Here is a 22,553-nt window from a genome sequence, read left to right as displayed (position 1 = left end):
TATATGGAATAATTGGGCGTGGCTATGCCCATGTAAGGGATACTGGAACAAAAATCGACCGATTTTTTTACGATACAGGGACTCCTCTACTTACGAGCGAGTTAGGATCCAGAGGTTCTGTTCGTAAGTCCAACTTTGCCCCTGTTGATTCCAAACGTGTTGTATGGCGTGTACACTAAACACGGGGAATGGCTTTGAAAGTTGTAGACTCTCCTGTAGATGTAGATGCCACTGGTGCTTCATGCTCTGCAGATGTAGATGCCACTGGTTCTTCATCTTATGCAGATGCCACTGGTTCTTCATTTGGCATCTACATGACATACAGGCACGTTTGTTCATATCTCTTGAAGCTCGTAAGTCGAATGTTCGTAAGAAGAGAAATCCCTGTACAAAGCTTGAACCATGCTCGAACACATAGGCACGTTGTTTTCAAAATATCACGTGGATTATGCCGTGATATTTTGAATAATTCTTCAATCGTTAAACAGATTCCAGTCATATTCTTTGGGTCTTTCGGTAAAGCAACGTAGATAGGAAAATAACAAATAAAAAAATGCAGTCACGTGATTTCGGGATCTAAAGAGACGATTTGTCGATCGAAAAAGCGCACACTTCGGCCGCCCCCCCCTCGACGCCGATTGCCTTCCCTCCGGCATTAACCCAAACCTGACCATTCGTTCTGCCGAGGATTCATTACACATCCCTGATACAGCCCGCGCCCGTCCGCTCAACGGCTTTCGTCCTAGCGACCGTTGCCGGTGCCGGCGGCGGCGGTGCCGTCAGCGAGCGCCCGGACGGCCTCGTGGAAGGCGATGCGTTGGTGGCGCGCCGAGACGGCGAGAGATCCACCACCGGCCGCGGCCGCCACGCTGCTGCGGTCGACGGCCGTGTTGAGTCCGCGGTTGCGGTACATCCCGCACTGGCCCAGGTGAGTCGAGAAATCCTGCGAGCGGCCTCGGAACACCGTCTAGAGTGGGGGGAGCAGGGGGGACGGGGAGAGGGGGGGAGGGGGGGCAAGTGTTAACTACCTCGCCTGGTTTGCAGGAGGTCGTTGGTTAGATCCAGACCCAGACGCCTGCTGTATATTTGGAGTTTGCGTGTCTCTCTCTCTCATCATCATCACGGTGGCTAGGAGATGTTAACTACCTCGCCTGGTGTACAGGAAGTCGTTGGTTAGATCCAGACCCTGACACCTGCTGTATATTTGGAGTGTGCGTGTCTCTCTCTCTCATCATCATCACGGTAGCTAGGAGATGTTAACTACCTCGCCTGGTGTACAGGGAGTCGTTGGTTAGATCCCGACCCTGACACCTGCTGTATATTTGGAGTGTGCGTGTCTCTCTCTCTCTCTCTCCCCCTGGTCCCGTGGATTTTTCTCCGGCTCCTCCGGGTTTTTCCCTCCCCATTTAGAATCGAAGCGTGAGTTTAGAGTATTCGGCTACTGCCATGCATTATGTCCACGTGATGATCATAAGCCACTTCGTTGAGCTTTCATTTGTGATAGCCAGGTTGCTTCTGAAAAAGTGCTACATAGCTCAGTGGGGCCTTACCTGGTCAAATCAAAAGAAAAAATTTGTTCCGTTTAGACGATCGTACCGAGAACTCTCTCTGTGCCGGTGCCGGGGCCGAGCCACCCCGGCACGGCACGGAAGGCGCCGGGGTTGTTTTTCCACTGCAGCGCCGCCGTCACCCCGAGCTCGCGGTTCAACGAGTCGAGGTCACGTTTGAACCGGCCGTGCGCCTTCCACCGAGGTCAACTCAGCCTTAATTAATCCCGGTGTGGTGTGTAAAACATCAGCGTTAGGGGAGGGTGGCGGGGGGAAAGACAAAACGGACGGACCTCTTCGCGCGCTTTGCCGTGCCGGCCTTCACAGCTGCTGTTCGCAAACAGCATTTGACCCGACAGCCTGTAGCAGCTGTACGGGCGATGGAGGGGGGGGGGGGTCTTTGTCTTTGTACGGTTCTCGCTTCACGCGTGGCGCTGTTCGCACTACAACGCATTTTCGCTATGACGCGCTTCTTCCGTTCGGGAAACACTTTTCGCACAACGCGGAACGCGCTTCGTCACAACCCGCGGCATTACCAAACGGCACCCGAGCAGTCGGCGCCGAACGAGTTTCTTGAGCTGCGCGGCTGAGCGGCACAGCGACACAGCAGGCGGGACGCCACGGCGACGCGGCGGGCGTACCCTCGGTTACCTGTCCCGCCACGTCCACTGCTCGGCGCGCGCGGTTGGCAGCCGGTGGTCGTGGCGCGTCGCATCCCGCCACACCTCATCGTCGCCGCGTTATTAACGGGGGGGGGGGGGGGGGATATTTGTCGTCCTCGCTTTTGGCACGTAGCGCTCTTTCGGGGAAGGCGACCCGCCGGCCGGCGCTAAGCGGGGGCTCGCCGTCCCGTCGCGCGGCGCACCACTCACCGGCATCTCGTGCACGGTCGGCGCTCTGCGTCCGTACGCCTGGTTCGACGTGCGGTACACGGGGTGCGTGGGCTTGGAGCTGCATGGTGGACGGCAACGACAACAACGACAATGATAGCGCTTTCGTTTTGTGTTAGCAGCGCCATTCGCGCCAACAGCAATCCCGCAACGCTGTTACATCATCTTCTTTGGTTCTTTCGGTAAAGTCACCACGTAGAATGAGAATAAAATAATAAAATAAGACAATAAAATTCTGACGACGTTTCGGCCACTGTCGGGACAGCACTGCCGTCCCGACAGTTCTGTTCTTTCACCTGATGAAGGCTGCTTGCGCTGTGGCCGAAACGTCGTGAGAATTTTATTGTCTTATTTTATTTTATTATTTTATTCTCATTCTACGTGGTGACTTTACCGAAAGAACCAAAGAAGATTAATCTTTGCAGTCACGAAAGCTTTTAAATCGAAAAAAAGAAAAGCTGTTACATCAATTTTTTTTGTTATCTTAGAAGCAAATCCCATATAGCGCGGTTGGCTACGGACAGCGCGAAAGAAGCCCAACACAAAGCAAAGGTCCCCCGCATAGCCTGAGCGAACTGTTGGGGCAAGTGCTGTTAGCGAGCCCACCACACATACACACACACACGTACACACCAAGAAAATACAAACCCCCCACTACTACTTACCAAGCAAAAAAGTCTCAAGAAAATAAACAAATTAGCAGAAATGGCACCACAACACAAAGCACAAACAACAGCAAGAGTTATCACGACAAAGAAATGAGTCAACGGGGTCTACTAGCGCACATCCCAGAACACGGATCACCGACTTCCCAGCAAAGCCAGGAAATCTTCCACAGGAGGGAGCGGCGGTGGAGCAGGCCACAAAAGTTACGGCTCGTTCACACAAAATCGGTCAAAAGGCCAAAAAGAGTGGCTATTACATCTTTGCCGGCGTTCGCCTGGAGGCAGGGGACAGAAGCAGAGGATGGAGAGATGAGATGATTGCGTGAGCGATGAAATGATCAACTTGAACGACAGGTTTTTTTTTCTATTTACGGATTTCCCTTGCTCTACGCGGGTTCGATTTGCGCGATTTCGCGCTGTGCATGCGGCTGACCTGTTTCTATCCTGAATGTGCTCTGCTGTGCCGTCTGAACTCGGTGACGCGGTCAGACATGGGACAACGTTGCGTGTGCATTGTGTGTGTACTGCCTGTGTGTGCTACTCGGCAGGCAGTTGTCTCACACACGGGGATACACACATAAGGATACACACACAGATCGAGATACACACAGAGATACAATACTGTGTGTACTGTGTGTGTGTACTGTGTGTGTGTACTGTGTATACTGTGTGTGTACTGTGTGTGTGTATTGTGTGTGTGTAATGTATACTGTGTATGTACTGTGTGTGTAATATATACTGTGTTTGTAGTGTGTGTGTAATGTATACTGTGTGTGTGAGTAATGTATACTGTGTGTGTAATGTATACCGTGTGTGTACTGTGTGTTGCTACTCGGCAAGGCAGCTGTCTGCTCATGCGGCTTTCCGCTCTGTGCACCCTTTTTTCGTTTGTTTTGGAATGCATCTACGACTATTACCACTCATATCTACCGACCGCGAAAATCGAGGGAAACGCGTGGAGCCTCACCCGTAGGCGTGCAGCAGGTGAGGCTCGTCGAATCTCCTGGGCAGGTGAGGGCTCACTCGATAGAACTCGTGGGTGCTTCGTTCACCTGTTTCCTCACCCGCCTGCGCCTGGCTCGCCATCGCAGCTGTTCACGCGCACACAAAGATTCCACCGCCGCGTAGCCTTCACCGACTGTTGGGGCAAGTGCTCTTCGCGAGCATCTATTAGGGCCGGCACGGCGCACGGAGGGGGGGGGGGTGGCCAGCAACGACGCCCGGCCGCCTTTGTCTCCCCAGTGACGATGTTTACACACCGCATCAGGCGCTCATTTGAGGCTGAGTCGATGTAGGGAAGGCGCAGGACCGGTTCAGATAATCAATCGTCACTGGGTGTTGGCCGTGAGTGGGTATGGAACTCGTGTCGCCGGGGTTCGTAGCGCAGCGTAGCGCCAATCGCTGCACTACCGCTCCACACACACGTGCACAACAACAACAACAACCGCCATTCGCCACTAAGTGGCGTTGACATCAATACGGCCCTTGTGCCAGGCTAGGTGCACGTTGAGGCCACGTGAAGTGTCGAAAGCCCGCTGGCAGGAGGTCACGGAGCAGACCCAGGTGGTGCCACGGGTCGACTGACTGAGATGACTGGCCGATGCAACACCTGTGCCCCCTACTGTGCCAAATACCTACTACTACACACGCGCACACTCGCGCACACACGTGCACACGCGTATATGTTGAACTTCTTTCGCACTGTACGCAGCCAACCATGCTAATCGGAGGTGCGGTGGAAGGACAACACACTAAACACAAAAAGCAGTTCTAAAGAGAGGAGTTTTCAATCTCGATGATGATTTAAAAGTGCAGACCTCCAGTGGGCTCCTGATATCGGAAGGAAGAGCGTTCCAGACGGTCCCAGAAGCGCATCTTAACATGTTTAAAAATAAATATTTTACCAGGCAATGCCCACTGAGCTCTATCCCTCTTTTTCATAAGCGACCTGGCCACAAATGATAGCTCAACCAATTGGCTTATCGTGTAGAAATGTCTAGCAGCCAAATACTCTCAACGAATGTTTCTAAATGTGGAGGGGAAAAAAAACCGGAATTACTCAGGGAAAAATCCACGCGACCACGGGGAGAGAGAGACACGCAAACTCCAAATATACAGCTGCAGGAGTCTGGGTCGGGATCGAACCCACGACCTCCTGTATACCAGGCGAGGTAGTTAACATCTCCTAGCCACCGTGATGATGAGAGAGACACACAAACTCCAAATATACAGCAGGCGTCTGGGTCGGGATCGAACCCACGACCTCCTGCACACCAGGCGAGGTAGTTAACATCTCCTAGCCACCGTGATGATGATGATGAGAGACACGCAAACTCCAAGTATACAGCAGGCGTCTGGGTCGTCCATAAATGACGTCACGCGATTTTTGACGATTTTTGACCCCCCCCTCCCCCTTCGTCACACGGCGTCACAAAAAGCAAGACACCCCCTCAAATGACGTCACAAAGCTCTGCCCCCCCCCCAAAAAAAAAACCACGCTTCAAATCGCTTTAAACTATTGTCATTGTAGTGCGTATTTAATGTGGCGCTGCACTCTGATGTTGTAGGAGAAAACATTTATTACAAAGTCTATTTAATTAAATAGAACGTGTTGTCTATATTTATTTAAAGTTGCGAATTTTGATGTGACGTCACATTTCTCACCCCCCCCCCCCCCCGTCACAAATGTCTGACCCCCCCCTAGGTGCGTGACGTCATTTATGGACGGCCCCAGAGCACCCTCCTCGGCGTAGCCCCCCCCCCCCCAGGTGTGTGACGTCATTTATGGACAGCCCCAGAGCACCCTCCTCAGCCTAGCCCCCCCCCCCCTAGGTGCGTGACGTCATTTATGGACGGCCCCAGAGCACCCTCCTCGGCGTAGCCCCCCCCTAGGTGCGTGACGTCATTTATGGACGGCCCCACAGCACCCTCCTCAGCCTAGCCCCCCCCCCCCTAGGTGCGTGACGTCATTTATGGACGGCCCCAGAGCACCCTCCTCGGCGTAGCCCCCCCCCTAGGTGCGTGACGTCATTTATGGACGGCCCCACAGCACCCTCCTCAGCGTAGCCCCCCCCCCCGCGCGAAAAACCAAAAACCGGACACGAATACCGCCCGCCGCAACGTCGCCGGATTTTAAAACAAATCAGATCGTAGTTGTCGTTGTTGTTGTCGTTGTTGTTGTCGTCGTCGTTGTTGTTGTTGTTCGCGAGGAGTCAGAGCGAGCCACTCGACTTACGTGCGTCAAACGTGTGGGAGATTCTTCCCGATTAAAAAAATAAATAAAACGAAAGAAACTAAAAAAAATTAAACCCAAAAGCGAACGTCCTGGGTCGTCTTCTCTGTCTCTCTGTGGTTGAAGCGTGCTTCTGTGCGAGTGCGGCGGTGATAGTGGGGGTGGTGGTGGTGGCGGTGATGGTGGTGGTGATAGTGGGGGTGGTGATAGTGATAGTGATGATGATAGTGGTGATGATGGTGGTGGTGATGATGGTGGTGGTGATGATAGTGGTGGCGGTGGTGATGATGGTGATGATAGTGGTGGTGGTGGTGGTGATGATGATAGTGGTGGTGGTGATGATAGTGGTGGTGGTGGTGATGATAGTGGTGGTGGTGGTGATGATGATGGTGGTGGTGGTGGTGATGATAGTGGTGGTGGTGATGATGATGGTGGTGGTGATGATGATAGTGGTGGTGGTGGTGATGATAGTGGTGGTGGTGATGATGATGGTGGTGGTGATGGTGGTGATGATAGTGGTGGTAGTGATGATAGTGGTGGTGGTGGTGGTGATGATAGTGGTGGTGGTGATAATGATGGTGGTGGTGATGATGATGATAGTGGTGGTGGTGATGATAGTGGTGATGGTGGTGATGCGTGTGCGCGTGCGTTGTTGTTGTTGTGGCGATGTTGCCCCGTGCAATCGTTGCCTGGCAACGGAAATGCAAATCGTGGGGGAGGAGGAGAGAGGGGGGGGGCGTGGCAAGTTGAGAGCGGAAATCGCCGTTTTGTGCTCACGGTTAGTGCGAGGCGGTTAATGCGAAGCGGTTAAAGAGGAGCGGTTAAAGAGAAGCGGTTAATACTAAGTGGTTAAAGAGAAGCGGTTAAAGAGAAGCGGTTAGTGCACAGCGATTAGTGCACAGCGGTTAAAGCGAAGCGGTTAAAGCGAAGCGGTTAAAGAGAAGCGGTTAAAGAGAAGCGGTTAAAGAGAAGCGGTTAAAGAGAAGCGGTTAGTGCACAGCGGTTAATACTAAGCGGTTAGTGCAAAGCGGTTAGTGCGAAGCGGTTAAAGAGAAGCGGTTAGTGCGAAGCGGTTAGTGCGAAGCGGTTAAAGAGAAGCGGTTAATGCGAGGCGGTTAATGCGAAGCGGTTAAAGAGAAGCGGTTAGTGCGAAGCGGTTAAAGAGAAGCGGTTAGTGCGAAGCGGTTAGCGCTCCGCGCTACGAAAGTCGGCGACCCGAGTTTCGATTGCACCGATGACGATCGTCTGAACCGGTCCTGGGTTCTCCCCTAGGGTCGACTCAGCCTCAAATGTGTTTCCTGGTGCGGTGTGTGTGTGTGTGAACATCGCCACTGGGGGAGACAAAGGCGGCCGTGCGTGGTGCTGGCCACCCACCCCCTCGTGTGCCGTGGCGGCCTTCACAACGTGCTGCTGCTACTTGCTCACAGCAACTTGCCCCCAACAGTCTGTTAAGGCTACCCGGGGGACCTTTGTGTTTGCACCACCGCCAACGCAGCAGCAGCAAGTGCAGCATCACCGCCCAAAACACATTCCTGCGGAGGGAGCTGGTAGGAACGTTGGGTTGCTCGGTCAATGGCCAGGGTCAACGGCGGCACCACGTGGTGTATTCAGCAAATATGCCCGACTGTGAGGGCGGGCACAAGCCGGCGTGAGTAGGTTAAACGTTGAGTTTTATAAGGGCACCACGGGGTGACCAGCCCCTCCCCACCCAGCCCCACCCCTCCCACCCCGCACCCAGCCCCACCCTCCCCACCCAACCATCACTAACCACGACAACAACACAAGGTCATACTCTTTGGTTCTTTCGGTAAAGTCACGTAGGTATGAAATAAAATAAATCACGACGTTTCGGGCGCAACACAAGCGTCCGTCATCAGGTGGGAAAGCGTGGGTCTGCTGCTGATGCAGACTTTTAAAAGGTTTGAAATGGGTGTAGCCCAAGGGTCATAAAGAAGTGGCCGGGGCTAGTGATGTTAATGTGAGAAATTAGCATGTGACTTTAAGATAGGAGGAGAGCGGCCCTCTTCAACGAGGGAGTGCAACCCAACGGGTGCAATCCCAAGGGCCTGTGAGCATGAGAGTGCAATCCCAAGGCATGAGAGTGCAATGCAAAGGACATGTGAGCATGAGAGATCTAAGAGAGAGGCATAGAGAGAGAGAGACACACACAGAGAGTCGGAAATAACAGCTGACATAGGCAGGTAGGATGGAAACATCACAGTCAGTTAAAACTTTACCTGGTTAATAACGTCCTTCCAATGATTGCTCGGTTTGTACCCATCTTCTCGGTTGAAGTTGTGTCTGTGTTTCTATATCTGGATGGCACACACACAAGGTCACCCCACGTGCTTTGGGTGCCTTGGTTATTGTTGTCGTACCAACCACACCATCAGTTGCAAGCAACCACATTGTGGGGCCCTGAGGGCCGAGATAGGCAATAGTCAAGCCTCAGCTTGCCGGCCTCTGAGAACCGGTTGTATGAGTTTGACTCCTGCCAACAGGCTACACTGTTTCCAAACAACTCTTTGTAAGTGGGATACATAATTGCTGTAGTTCATTAGAATCGGGAGCTGTGCGTATTATTCTGAGTAAGAACATCTTGGGGGAGTGGGCACATTTAATTTCCCAGAAATCCAGCAAAAAGTAAGAACGCTTTCAATCATTATTCTTACGAGTCATGCTCTATACCAGGGGTGCTTAACCTTCAGTGCAGCCCTGCGCCACTTTGGTTATCAATTGTAAAAAAAAATGTTAATAAATACATAGGGTGTGATGAAACAAAGTAGTTGTACTTACGTGCCCGTGCTAAATTTGTGTTTCGGTGATGCGTGCAGCCCAGGTTAAGAACCACTGGACTATAATCATGCACGTTGGACTTCTTTCGCACCGTACAGCACAGCCAACCGTGCTAATCGGACGTGCGGGGAGAAGGATAACACACTAAACACAAAAAAGCAGTACTGAAGAAACGAGTTTTCAGGTCTAGATTTAAAAGTGCTTAGCCGCAGTGGCTTTCCACTGCTAGATGAAGACCTCCCCAACAAGCCCTTGCAATGTCTTCTTGCACGGTTTCGGCATTCAACGATCAGTCTAGGATGGTGCACACGAGCCGAGAAACAGACCACCATACCCAATTATGCAACAGACTTTTGTTCGTTTTACGTATGACAAAATTAACCAAAGCAAATGTAAACAACGCGGTTTTAATGCCAGTTTTTTTTCAGTTCAGTTTATTTTGGTATAGCCCTGTGAGCCATTCGGCTCTTGAATCGGGTGCAACCACAACAAACAAAAAAACAAAAACACGAACAAGAAAAACATCTTAAAGTGACTATGTGACTGTGCAAACAGAAAATCCATGGAAAAAAAAACCCAGCAAAAATATTCCTGAAAAAAAGCACCGTACACCAACGCTGTGTGCAAAAAATCCCAGTGGGATGCAAGTCAAGCAACAACCACAAAAACTTAGATTAAAATAATTAAATACTGTCGCAGGGGGGAGGGGACGGGTGTGATAGCAGGATTGAAACGCATTTGGAACAAGAGAAAGAGACAATTTTGCAACGTAACGAAGAAGCAATGACACTGTCAGAGGAGCACGTGGATTAGAGAAAGCGTGCAAGTTAACAAACATCGTGATGACTGTTAAGTGACAGAAAATAACTCGACACGTTCGTCACTGAACACCGCGTGTGGGTAGCGAATTAAATGCCATGCGGTGGGTGACCTATGACCCAGCGCTGTGGAGGCAGCAGCGAGGGTTGATGGATCACCGCACAGATGGTGCTGTGAAAGTCCCTTCCCCCGTGGGGGGGGAGGGGGGGGGAGGCGAGGAGGAGCCGTGCCCTGACCGGCAGTACAGCACAGTGGACTGTTCGCCATCCGTTTCCATCTGTACGGGGATTGAGTGTTGCCCGCTCTCCAGGTGCTCTAGCTTTTCTCACACTCCTGTAATAAACACAACTCGACATTCATGGGCTGTTTTGATGCTACATCGATTCCACGCGATAGGCCACTTCGTTGAGCTATCATTTGTGGCGAGGTCGCATCTGAAAAATAAGTTAATAGCTCAGTGGGTTGCATGTTATTTTTTTAAAGTGAATTGTTTATCTTTACAATATTTTGCATTCCTATCGTGATTTGTATCGTTTGTTGTTGTTGTGACGTTCTGACCGCTTGCCCCTACTGGGCATCTGTGGAAAAGAGCTTTAGAGCTCATCGGATTCCTCCCGTAAAAAACAAATATTCTGATTCTGTGTAATTCCCACCTCTGGCAAGACGTTCTAGACAACGTTGGCATGCGGTTGGCCCAACGTGGTATGTTTAACTGGGGCACCCTCTGGGAATCCAGAGGGTGGGTGGCTCTCTGCATCTCCCTCGAGTGTATAGGTTAGGGCTGAACGATTAATCGATTTCAAATCGAAATCACAATTTGAATCAATGCGATTAGCAAATCGCAAAGGCTGCGATTTTTTGGCGATTTTAAAAGTTCTATTACTTTCATATTGGAATTGTTTTATTTTTTAATATTATAACTTTATTTATTTAACGTAATAATTGTTCTATGTTTGATTGTTCTTTTTCAATAAAAAAACATTTTAATAAATACATGTTGGAAGCATTCATATCTTCTTTGGTTCTTTCGGTAAAGTCACGTAGAATGAGAATAAAATAATAAATTGATAAAATAAAATAACACAATTAAATTCTCACGACGTTTCGGCCATAACACAAGCGGCCTTCATCAGGTGAAGGGACGAGACTGTCTGGAGGACAGCGCTGGACCGAACACAGCCGAGCTCAGACCGCGACCTTTAAGCTGTGTGAGAAGAAACAGAGCGCCTTGACAAAGGAATTAGCATAGAATGTAGCATTGAAATAGCTGAGTGATTAGCTTGTGACTGGTCACAGAAATGGCTATGTTAAAGTCAAAGCATACACATCCACAGAGGCACCCCTTGACAAAGGAATTAGCATAGAATTTAGCATTGAAATAGCTGAGTGATTAGCTTGTGACTGGTCACAGAAATGGCTATGTTAAAGTCAAAGCATACACATCCACAGAGGCACCTAGTATAAATCAAACAGGAGAATTTAGCATTGAAATAACTGAGGGATTAGCTTGTGACTGGTCAAAGAAATAGTTATGTTAAAGTCAAAGCCTACACATCAATTTATTATTTTATTCTCATTCTACGTGACTTTACCAAAAGAACCAAAGAAGATGAATCCTTGCAGTCACGAAAGCTTTAAATCGAAATTCAATTCATATCTTTTAAGTTCTTATCCTTGCATTAGAATATATAGAGCAGTTCATATTTTGATGGTATCACGTGGTAATGCTCCATCACGTGTTTTAAATCTATTACACATTAAAGGTCGGGATCTGAGCGTGGCTTTTTCACTCCAGCGCTGTCCTACCAGACAGTCTCGTCCCTTCACCTGATGAAGGCCGCTTGTGTTGTGGCCGAAACGTCGTGAGAATATTATTGTGTTATTTTATTTTATCAATTTATTATTTTATTCTCATTCTACGTGACTTTACCGAAAGAACCAAAGAAGATCTATTACACAGTGAATATTGAACTGAAGCTTCACTTTAAAAAAAAAAAACTTAATCGCAAATCAAATCGCATTCGCAATATCTGTCAGAAAAAAAATCCAATTAGATCATTTCCCCAAATCGTTCAGCCCTAGCATAGGCGTAAACGAAAGCGGTTGTAGGGCTGCGCCTTTAACCATTGCGTCCATCAGTGTTGTGGTTAGAGTAAACAATTGTGAACGTTAAACGTAGCTTCAACGTTATAACCATTACTTAGTGGTTAAAGAGAGAATATATAGAGCAGTTCATATTTTGATGGTATCACGTGGTAATGCTCCATCACGTGTTTTAAATCTATTACACAGTGAATATTGAACTGAAGCTTCACTTTAAAAAAAAAAAACTTAATTGCAAATCAAATCGCATTCGCAATATCTGTCAGAAAAAAAATCCAATTAGATCATTTCCCCAAATCGTTCAGCCCTAGCATAGGCGTGAACGAAAGCGGTTGTAGGGCTGCGCCTTTAACCATTGCGTCCATCAGTGTTGTGGTTAGAGCAAAGAATTGTGAACGTTAAACGTAGCTTCAACGTTATAACCATTACTTAGTGGTTAAAGAGAGAATATATAGAGCAGTTCATATTTTGATGGTATCACGTGGTAATGCTCCATCACGTGTTTTAAATCTATTACACAGTGAATATTGAACTGAAGCTTCACTTAAAAAAAAAAAACTTAATCGCAAATCAAATCGCATTTGCAATATCTGTCAGAAAAAAAATTCAATTAGATCATTTCCCCAAATCGTTCAGCCCTAGCATAGGCGTAAACGAAAGCGGTTGTAGGGCTGCGCCTTTAACCATTGCGTCCATCAATGTTGTGGCTAGAGCAAACAATTGTGAACGTTAAACGTAGCTTCAACGTTATAACCATTACTTAGTGGTTAAAGAGATTACAATCAGAGCTGGTGAATTTTAGATTGGGCATTTTGTAAAATTGCAGTGTTATGTACCCATTACCGTGTTAGTAAGCAAAACCCCAAAAAAATGGGTGGATTAAATGTTAATCTTCTTCTATAGTGTTAAAAAACACACGTGTCTTTTAACGTTCAAATGCCACACTGCAATTACAGGCTTAACCACCCAGAAGTTAATCGTTAAACCAGACAAACGGACATTCGATCATTAATGAACTTACAAAGTAAAAAAAATACAAAGAAAAACGCCTTGCGCAACAGGATAACGATAGTGGCGAGGGAGCAATTGTAAAATAAAACTCGTGACCGGCACAGGAATGCGGGGCTTTAAAAAAAAGAAATATATTTAAATATTTAGCTTCTATAAAGTAACTCCCACCACGAACACCACCACCGTGACCCGGAACGAGATAACTCAGTCTCAGCTATCCCGTGATATGTGGAAGAGGCTTTAACGTTGCTGGCGCGCGTGTTTAGTTTATTACGAAGATTATATTATAAGTTTGATGTAACAAGACGTTACTAATATATATATTTTTAATTTATTATTAGGGGCCGCTTGTGTTGCTATTACGGATATTTACGCGCAGACTCCCAAGAGGTTAATAGGATAGCCGCTGATGTTGTTACAACCTTCCTCGTTACTGTAGATGACTCGGTAATGTTGTACGGTGATTCTATTCCGCGATCATTTAATCAACATTGCGTAGTGTGCTACGAACTATATAGATTTAAAGACTGTCGCGTGTGAGCGGACTGTTAAGGCCGCGCGTTACTATAGACTGCTCGACATCGGCCCTATCAATTGTATGGGGTTTCACCCCGTAGATTAAAAACAAATATATAGGATTCTATTAAAGCTTATTGACAGTCACTTCGCTGGAGATACGATTGACAAGGCTGCTATCAAGATGATGCAGGTACAAACACATTGTTTCGTGTGAATGTACCACGTGCGGTAATGTGACGCTACTCATCACTGTTGTGACGTGTGTAGGTCGGCTCGGCCTCAAATGAGTAGCTGGTGTGGTGTGTAGTAGACATCGCTCACTGGGGGGGGGGGGGGGGGGGGGGGATGACATCAAACTAAACGCAACAACAACAAAAAGTAGTTCTCTACAAGGAAACTCGTTTTCAATCTGGGTGATTTAAATGCGCACAGATGCGCAGTTTGGGATTTCATAATATCGGAAGGAAAGAGCGTTCCAGACGGCCCGCTGCAGCGAGGATGACCGGAGTTCGTGTGACGATGGTTTATTGCCCCTTGACAAGATGTTTGTGGTTTGCTGCGAGCTATGGCGGCTGTTGTTGTTTGTTAATTGTGGTCGATGCTTCTTGCTTAGTAGGATGGGCGACACACACACACACGCACCGTGCACACACGCAGGGCCATCAAAGGACTTTCAAGGCACTGCGGATGGTGAAGTATGGTCAAATAACCCCCACCACCTAGACCGCATGGGGTGGGAGTGGCATCCCTGTCAACCCCTGAGCAGTGGCCACCTTATCACAGACCAATTCAGACCTTTTTGGTGACCCCGTGCCGCTTATAAATCTCAACGTTCATCCTACAAAGTCCCATCACAAGGGAGAAACACAAATAGACACTCACCACTAGTACACTCACCACTACACTAACCATTAGTACACTCACCACTACATACCTGTCAACCCCTGATCAGTGGCCACCTTATTACAGACCAATTCAGATCTAATTGATCACCCAGTGTCCCTTACAAATCTCAGCGTTCATCCTACAAAGTCCCATCACAAGGGATGGACCTGAAAACTCAATTTCCCTGCACAAGAATACAGGGGTAAACCCGTATGGGTTGACACGGTATGGAGCCGGGGGTGTGGCCCTTATAAAAAGGGATGTACGTGCATACGTGAGATTCATAATGGGCAAATTGTGGTCGAGGCTTGTTAATTGTGGTTTGAAAGGATTTGCTCTGTTGAGTTTCCTTTGCCGTGTGTGGTCCACGGTCTGCGTGCGGTGCGTTCTTGCCGCCGTTTCGGCTCCCAACGCGTGCCGGGGGTTTGGGAGCTAACTAACTCAAAGGTCTCGGCTCCGAACCGAATTGCGGCTGCTGTAGAAGCACTCCGCGTTCCGTGCGAAACGTCGGACATTGAGGGCCAATGACGCGCGCTCTCTCGGGAAGCTCCTCGTGTGTGTGTGTGTGTGCGTGCCGTCCTGGTCTTCGCAAGGTGCTCGCTAGCCGCACTTTCCCCAACAGCCCGTTGAAGGCTACGCTGGAGATCTTGGTATTTTGTGTCACGTCGATTTGTCTACTGATGACGTCTGTAGGTGTCTATTTTTGTGTTGTCTGCCTTTCCACGGTTCTGCTTCGATGTTCGCCGAAATTGAAAACTCATTTCTTTCTAACTGCTTTTTGCGTTCAGTTTGCTTTATCCACCCCCGCCCGCCCGCCCGCAACCTCCGATTAGTGCGTTTGGTTACGTATGGTGTGAAAAAAAAATTCAACATAGATAAATAGACTACTGTACACTACACTATACACTACACCAGGATACTAAATTGAAAACTCATTTCTTTAGAACTGCTTTTTGCATTCAGTGTTGTTGTTGTTCCCCCCCCACCCCTCTTCCAATTAGCCTGGGTCTCTACATACGGTGCGAAAGAAGTTCAATGTGCGTGCGTACGTAACACGATATTGCAACGGAGGGCTGTGGATGATGTTAAATGTTCTTGAAGCCACTGTGCACCTCGTCTCTCCACAGATGTTCTTCCAGTTCTCGGACAAAGTGACGCTCCTCTTCGAATTCTGGCAAACGCATGGCCCTGGTGGTGAGTTCTCTAAAAAAAGAAAATCCATTCAATTATTAGCCTTTTTTTTATTGCACAATAATCATCTGCAATAGACATGCATTACTGATCGTCCATGGGAGAACTGAAAAGGGGACGACACATGGCACGAGCTGGTTTTGTTTCGTTATTTCTAACATCCGTGGTTACGTGCCGACATCTCGACTACCAGCTGTACCGACACTTTTTTTATTTTTTTACTTCTATCCGCAGCTTCGTTTCTGAAGCATGGTTTTTTTCTTGCTTTTGCAACAAACAAAAAAATTGGTGACCCAGGTCACACTCCGTTGCTTACGCCGCTTAACCTGGCCACCTTGAGTTTCTTACCTGGCCCGCTGGTGGGGTGGGTGGGTGGGGGGGGTTGTAACGCACGTGGCCTGTAATCCATCACTGTGTCTCCCCTTGGTCGCGTGGACACATTTTTATTTTTTTTACACTCCGGGTCCTCTGAAGATTTTTGCCCTCCCCATTTAGAGAAACACGCATTTCAATAATTCAGCTCCTAGAAATTTTGCACCGTGATAAACGGCTTTGTTGAGCTGTGATTTGTGCCCAGGTCGCTTCTCAAAACTAAGTTTATACCTCGGTGGGCTTTGACTGGTCGGACGGAGGATGGTTTTATTTGTATGTTTTTGGGCGATTTGCTAGCCTTTCCTGTACTACGCACTGCTATCGTGTTTTTGTATTGTTGTTGTAACGTTCTTACCCGCCTCGAACCGGACATCTGTGACCAAGAGCCCTTTATAGCTCATCGGATTCCGCCAGAATCAATAAATATTCCGATTCTCCCTCCAGGTCTGGTGGGATCCTTGCTCATCCTCATAGTGGCCGCCATCGGCTACGAGGCCCTCAAGGTGGCTCGGTGGTGCATCGAGGCGGGAGAGACCGCTCCCAGCGGCGGCTGCGGCCCCAGCGGCTCGGAACCGCGGCCCGAGAGCGACGGTCAGAGCGCGCAGGTGTCGCAGGGCGGCTGCGACTCGATGCAGGCCTGCTGCCCGGGCGCGACGGCGAACGGCAGCGACGCGGAGGCCCTGCGCTTTCTCAAGCCGATCGCCAGCGCGCAGAGGAGGCGAGTGTTCCCCCCCCCACCCCCTTGCTGTTTAGGCTCGTCGCGATTTAACCCCCGTTCCCGTTCTGATGACGTACGTTCTTCGTACACGCCCTCGTATGCCGTCGCACGCGCGCGCCCGCAGACGCCCTGGTCATCAGTTTTTTTTTTCCCCCGATTCCGTTCCGATGACGGTCGACCGTATGGATGTATGTACGTTGATCTGATTTCGCACCGGACGTAGCCAACCCTGCTGGATCAGAGGTGCAGGGGAAGGGCCACAAACTAAACAATTCAACGAAACACGGTGGGCTATGGACGGTGCGAAATAAGTTCAACGTGCGTACAAAATATCAAATAACTTTTATCGCTGCCGAGGCTCCCACAAGGCCATGCGGGAGGGCGTGTGGCAGTTTTGGTGCCGGCTATCGTACAGTGGCGGTCGCATCGCTACGGTTCTCTGCGGTGAGCGGCAATGTCTTTCAAAACAACGGCGCAACGCCTCTCTAAATAAAATTAACGCTGAACCGCTTGTACGTGCCGAGATTCAGAGGTGAACGGGGGACACCCCGCACCCTGTAAACTGCAGACGTCTCGGAACGGGAAAGGGTCAAGAAGCGATGGACTCTTGCCACCAAAGTCCATCTGACCAGTGGGGATGAGCAGGCCAAATGGCCCTCTAAAAATAAACTGGATACTCTACAGAGTTCCTCCCAGTGGAGGCCCCTCCCACCAGCAGTGGCGGTGAGCAAGCAGTTGCGGGGCTGCACACTTGTACCGAATTTAAAACAATAACAAAGATATATTCTTGGTTCTTTCGGTAAAGTCACATAGAAGGGAAACAAAATAATAAAAACATAAAACAACAAAATTCTCACGACGTTTCGACTGCAACAAGAATATGAATCCCTGCAGTCACGAAAGCTTTAAATAAAAAAAATAACAAATATACTCTTCTTCCCCCCCCCCCGCCACGCCCTATCGGCCCTCTTCACCCTCGGGGCAGGCCGATAAAGCGGCAACTTCTCCTGACGCTGCTGCACATCGTGCAGGTGACGCTGGGCTACCTGCTCATGCTCACCGCCATGACCTACAACGCGTGGGTCTTCCTGGCCATCGTGTTGGGCGCCGGTCTCGGGTACCTGCTCGCCTTCCCGTTCCTGCCGGCGTCGCTGCTGGTGCCGTCGGCGTCGCCTTCGCCTTCGCCGTCCCTCCGCGGCGCGACCGCGGAGGCTGAAGCGGCGGCGTCCCCCGATCGGCGTGACCAGCGATCGTCGCCGGCGTCGGAGTTCGCGCCGACGATGGCGACGCTCCTGGAGGAGCCCCAGCTGCCGAGTCGGCACTCGGAAGCGTGAACACGGGCGAGGCTCCGCGCGCGATTCGAAGTTGCCGCCCGCCGGCCGTCATCGTCGGCGCTTCCTGTTGTGTACGGGGCGCGGCAAACGTCGTTTGGGAGGGGGGGAGGAGGGCGGTGGTGGGGGGGGGGGGGTCAAGATCGGGAAGATGGCACGGCCGAAAACGTTGATGCCGCCACCACCGCCACACCACCACCACCGCCTCGCCAAAGCTTTCTTACCATCTTCAAGATTCTGCAGCCGCTGCGTAACCTACGAAGTTTCCGCCCTTACCACAGCCCTCCTCCACTCGGTGGTCCTCGTGATATCTGGACCACGCCGTGCGCATGCTGTTGGCTTTGCGCGTACGGCGGAGAGATGGCTTCAGTCGGCCCTTGGGAGGAGAGGCGCGACGTGCCATTGGATCGCCAACAAGGTCACGGGATCTCACGACTCTTTTGACTCTTTTTCCTGTGGGGGCAATTGAGGTCGACGTCAGGTGCAATTAATGCGTGGCAGGATCGCGAGAGGCGGCGACGGCTTTGGGGTGGGCCTACATCCAGCAGTGGATTGATCACACCTGACGATGACAACGATTATTATTTGAAGTCAATCGTTTATGCCAACCATCTGGGAGATGTCAAAAAAAATAAAACTGTAAAATACGAGGCGAGGTAAATGTGAACGTCATCATCAACCGTGATTAATCCACTGCTGGATGAAGGCCTGCCCCCCCCCAACCCCCCAGGCCATCGTGCAAAGTACGCAGATCTGTTCTAACATACCGTTCAGATGTACAACTTCCTGAATTTTGCTGCATCCCTGTACAACAAAACTGGCTGACTTTAAGGGTTGCCTTATCGCGACATTTCTGTCTGCGCAGTACACATCCCGTTGTACCCTCGCCCCAAGTGCCTTACAACTCGACGAGATTGTCGAGCCCGCCGGAAATAGATTATCCGACAGAAATAGATTATCCGACACTCGAAATTATCGTTCCACGCACTTCAGGAGATATTCCCTTTTTGCAATTGTTCGCAGTGTTAACCATTCTAGTGCATATTCTTGGTTCTTTCGGTAAAGTCGCGTAGAAGGGAAACAATAAAATACTAAAATTTTCTTGCTGTGGTTTTCACACCTGATGATGATTGCTTGTGTTGCAGTCGAAACGTCGTGAGAATTTTATTGTTTTATATATATTTTTTTTTTATTTTATTGTTTCCCTTCTACGTGGTGACTTTACCGAAAGAACCAAGAATATGAATCCCTGCAGTCACGAAAGCTTTAAATCGAAATTTATTCTAGTGCAGTCTACACCACCCTGCCACTGGTGACTCTCCCTACTCGACCGTGCGGAGGCACCTCCGGAATTTTTTCACGGTGATTGTTGCAACGTGGGAAAAATACCTAATTTAAATTGTTTGGCTGATTTCTTTTTTTTTTCAAGGCCGCTGTCCGGTGCAAGTCTCGAGCTGAAGGCGTGTATCGAGGGGAAACCCCCTCCTGTTAACGACGGTGATCGGTTCCTCGAAACAGATCGTTCAGTGGTTTGGTCGTTAAGCTAGTGTAGGAAATAAACGTTAAAAGGCTTAATGCGTTTCAAATGGCATCGAAAGTTACCCCTTTTTCACCAAAAAAAAACGTACTTTGTAATGTTTAAACATAAAGATACTGGAAACATAAACGTAATAAAGGTTAAGGTTCGATCGCGTAAGTATAAATGTGTCGTATCCCTCCACCACCCGACACAGCCAATTAGTAAGGGGCTTGTCATGTACACTATTTCGCGTTTTGTTTACGTGACAAATCCCTTACTAATTGGCTGTGTCGGGTGGTGGAGGGTTATATCACATGAATAATATTGGTCGCAACAGGCTACGTGTTCAATTAACATTCTAAACACATACTATTAAAAGAAACGTGGTTAATCAATGCTTTCATTGATATTTACTGTACCTACAACAGCCCCGTCGTTAACAGGGGAATGGCCGGTAAGCGAACACGTTGGGCTCTGTGGAGGCCTGTGGTTAAGCGATTAATTATTCGTTAGCAAGGGTGATCGTTAAGAGGGGTTTTACTGTATTTTAACACGCAAAGAGCGTCCCTTTTCATTGCCAAACTGCTGTTGCGTTTTCGGCCGCAGGTGTTGGCAAGGTGCTGATTAACTTTTCTTTCCATTTGTCTTGCAGTGGATGTTTTGATTTGCGAATACCTCCAGAGTGGCTGCATCAGCCTTTTCTGAACACAGGCGTTAAATAAAGCTGAGAAAGGTGCCGATTGTGCTGGAGTTTTAAAGGGGTGGTATTCGTCACCTGGGCCGGTAGCTGGCCCCCGTTGTTTGCGCGGAATTGTTACAGTCAACTTAAATTGCATGTTTTCGTATCCAACACTGTGACCTAAACCAGTGGGTCAGGCAACCAAAACAAACAACAAGCAGAGCCATTTTTTTCCAAATTCGGTAAAAAAATAAAAAAGCCTCAATATTTCAAGAGCCGCAATGCCACGCGGGTGAATACGAGATGGGTCCTTAAGCAGCAGTCCTTAATGAGGCGCATTCGGACCCGGAGTCGCAGGTTGGCGACTCCTGCCCCACAGTGAACTGGACTTCCACGGTGAACTGGACTCCCACGGTGAATTAGACTCCCACGGTGAACTGGACTCCCACGGTGAATTAGACTCCCACGGTGAACTGGACTCCCACGGTGAATTAGACTTCCACGGTGATCTGGACTCCCATGGTGAATTAGACTCCCACGGTGAACTAGACTCCCACGGTGAACTGGACTCCCACGGTGAATTAGACTCCCACGGTGAACTGGACTCCCACAGTGAACTGGACTCCCACGGTGAACTGGACTCCCACGGTGAACTGGACTCCCACGGTGAACTGGACTTCCACGGTGAACTGGACTTCCACGGTGAACTGGACTTACATGGTGAACTGGACTTCCACGGTGAACTGGACTTCCACGGTGAACTGGACTCCCACGGTGAACTAGACTCCCACGGTGAACTGGACTCCCACGGTGAACTGGACTTACACGGTGAACTAGACTTCCACAGTAAACTAGAATCCCACGGTAAACTGGACTTCCACGGTGAACTGAACTTGCACGGTGAACTGGACTTACACGGTAAACTGGACTTCTACGGTGAACTGGACTTCCACGGTGAACTGGACTTCCACGGTGAACTGGACCTCCACGGTAAACTAGAATCCTACTGTAAACTTGACTTCCACAATGAACTGGACCTGCACGGTGAACTGGACTTGCACGGTGAACTGGACTTCCACGGTGAACTAGACTTGCACGGTGAACTGGACTTCCACGGTAAACTGGAATCCCACGGTGAACTGGACTCCCACGGTGAACTGGACTTACACGGTGAACTGGACTTCCACGGTGAACTGGACTTCCACGGTGAACTGGACTCCCATGGTGAACTAGACTCCCACGGTGAACTGGACTCCCACGGTGAACTGAACTAGACTTGCACGGTGAACTGAACTTCCACGGTAAACTAGAATCCCACGGTAAACTGGACTTCCACGGTGAACTGGACTTGCACGGTGAACTGGACTTACACGGTAAACTGGACTTCCACGGTGAACTGGACCTCCATGGTAAACTAGACTTCCATGGTGAACTGGACTTCCACGGTGAACTGGACTTGCATGGTGAACTGGACTTCCACGGTGAACTGGACTTCCACGGTAAACTGGAATCCCACGGTGAACTGGACTTCCACGGTGAACTAGACCTGCACGGTGAACTGGACTTGCACGGTGAACTGGACTTGCATGGTGAACTGGACTTCCACGGTGAACTGGACTTCCATGGTGAACTGGTTATTTCGGTAAAGTCACGTAGAAGGGAAACAATAAAATACTAAAATTTTCTTGCTGTGGTTTTCACACCTGATGGTGATTGCTTGTGTTGCAGTCGAAACGTCGTGATAATTTTATTGTTTAATATTTTGATTATTTTATTGTTTCCCTTCTACGTAACTTTACCGAAAGAACCAAGAATATGAATCCCTGCAGTCACGAAAGCTTTAAATCGAAATTCATTCAGATGCTGTCTACACCACCCTGCCACTGGTGACTCTCCCTACTCGACCGTGCGGAGGCACCTCCGGAATTTTTTCACGGCGTGGTGTATTCCGCAAATATGCCCGACTGTGAGGGCGGGCACAAGCCGGTGTGAGTAGGTTAAACGTTGAGTTTTATAAGGGCACCACGGGGTGACCAGCCCCACCCCTCCCACTCCCCACCCAGCCCCACCCTCCCCACCCAGCCCCTCCCCACCCTCCCCTCTCCACCCAGCCCCACTCCTCCCATTTTTGGATGCACGACGGACAGACACAATAATCCCCTGTGGGCTGGTGTAACCAGGAGGTTCCTACCAGTAATGTTTGTAGCAGGGAGTACAAACCATGGCGGACGCGGATATGCCTGATGCACAAATGTGAAGCGTTAAAACCTCTCCAA

At 49.4% G+C, this 22,553-nt stretch overlaps 2 protein-coding genes across 2 annotated transcripts; one reads left to right on the top strand and one right to left on the bottom strand.

The window, feature by feature from the left end:
- Window positions 1-613: 613 nt before the first annotated feature.
- PIERCE1 (piercer of microtubule wall 1) lies at window positions 614-6,600 on the bottom strand. Its single transcript, XM_032973179.2, has 4 exons — window positions 6,338-6,600; window positions 4,070-4,193; window positions 2,420-2,498; window positions 614-967 (listed from the first exon to the last, which is right to left on the bottom strand). The coding sequence occupies exons 2-4, from the start codon at window positions 4,186-4,188 to the stop codon at window positions 743-745; spliced, it is 423 nt and encodes a 140-aa protein (XP_032829070.2). The 5' UTR covers window positions 4,189-4,193; window positions 6,338-6,600; the 3' UTR covers window positions 614-742.
- Window positions 6,601-12,800: 6,200 nt separating this feature from the next.
- On the top strand, window positions 12,801-20,334 carry LOC116953208 (protein SLC31A2). The gene is made up of 4 exons (XM_032973173.2): window positions 12,801-13,772; window positions 15,595-15,661; window positions 16,475-16,748; window positions 17,734-20,334. Exons 1-4 carry the CDS (start codon window positions 13,764-13,766, stop codon window positions 18,080-18,082), a joined length of 699 nt encoding a protein of 232 aa, XP_032829064.2. The 5' UTR covers window positions 12,801-13,763; the 3' UTR covers window positions 18,083-20,334.
- Window positions 20,335-22,553: the final 2,219 nt, after the last annotated feature.

The sequence above is a fragment of the Petromyzon marinus genome, chromosome 50 (assembly GCF_048934315.1).
Source record: "Petromyzon marinus isolate PM22_M1 ecotype Great Lakes invasive population chromosome 50, UKy_Petmar_22M1.pri1.0, whole genome shotgun sequence".
NCBI lineage: Eukaryota > Metazoa > Chordata > Hyperoartia > Petromyzontiformes > Petromyzontidae > Petromyzon > Petromyzon marinus.
Note: the sequence above shows the minus strand (reverse complement) of the source record. Positions and strands in the feature narration are given on the sequence as shown.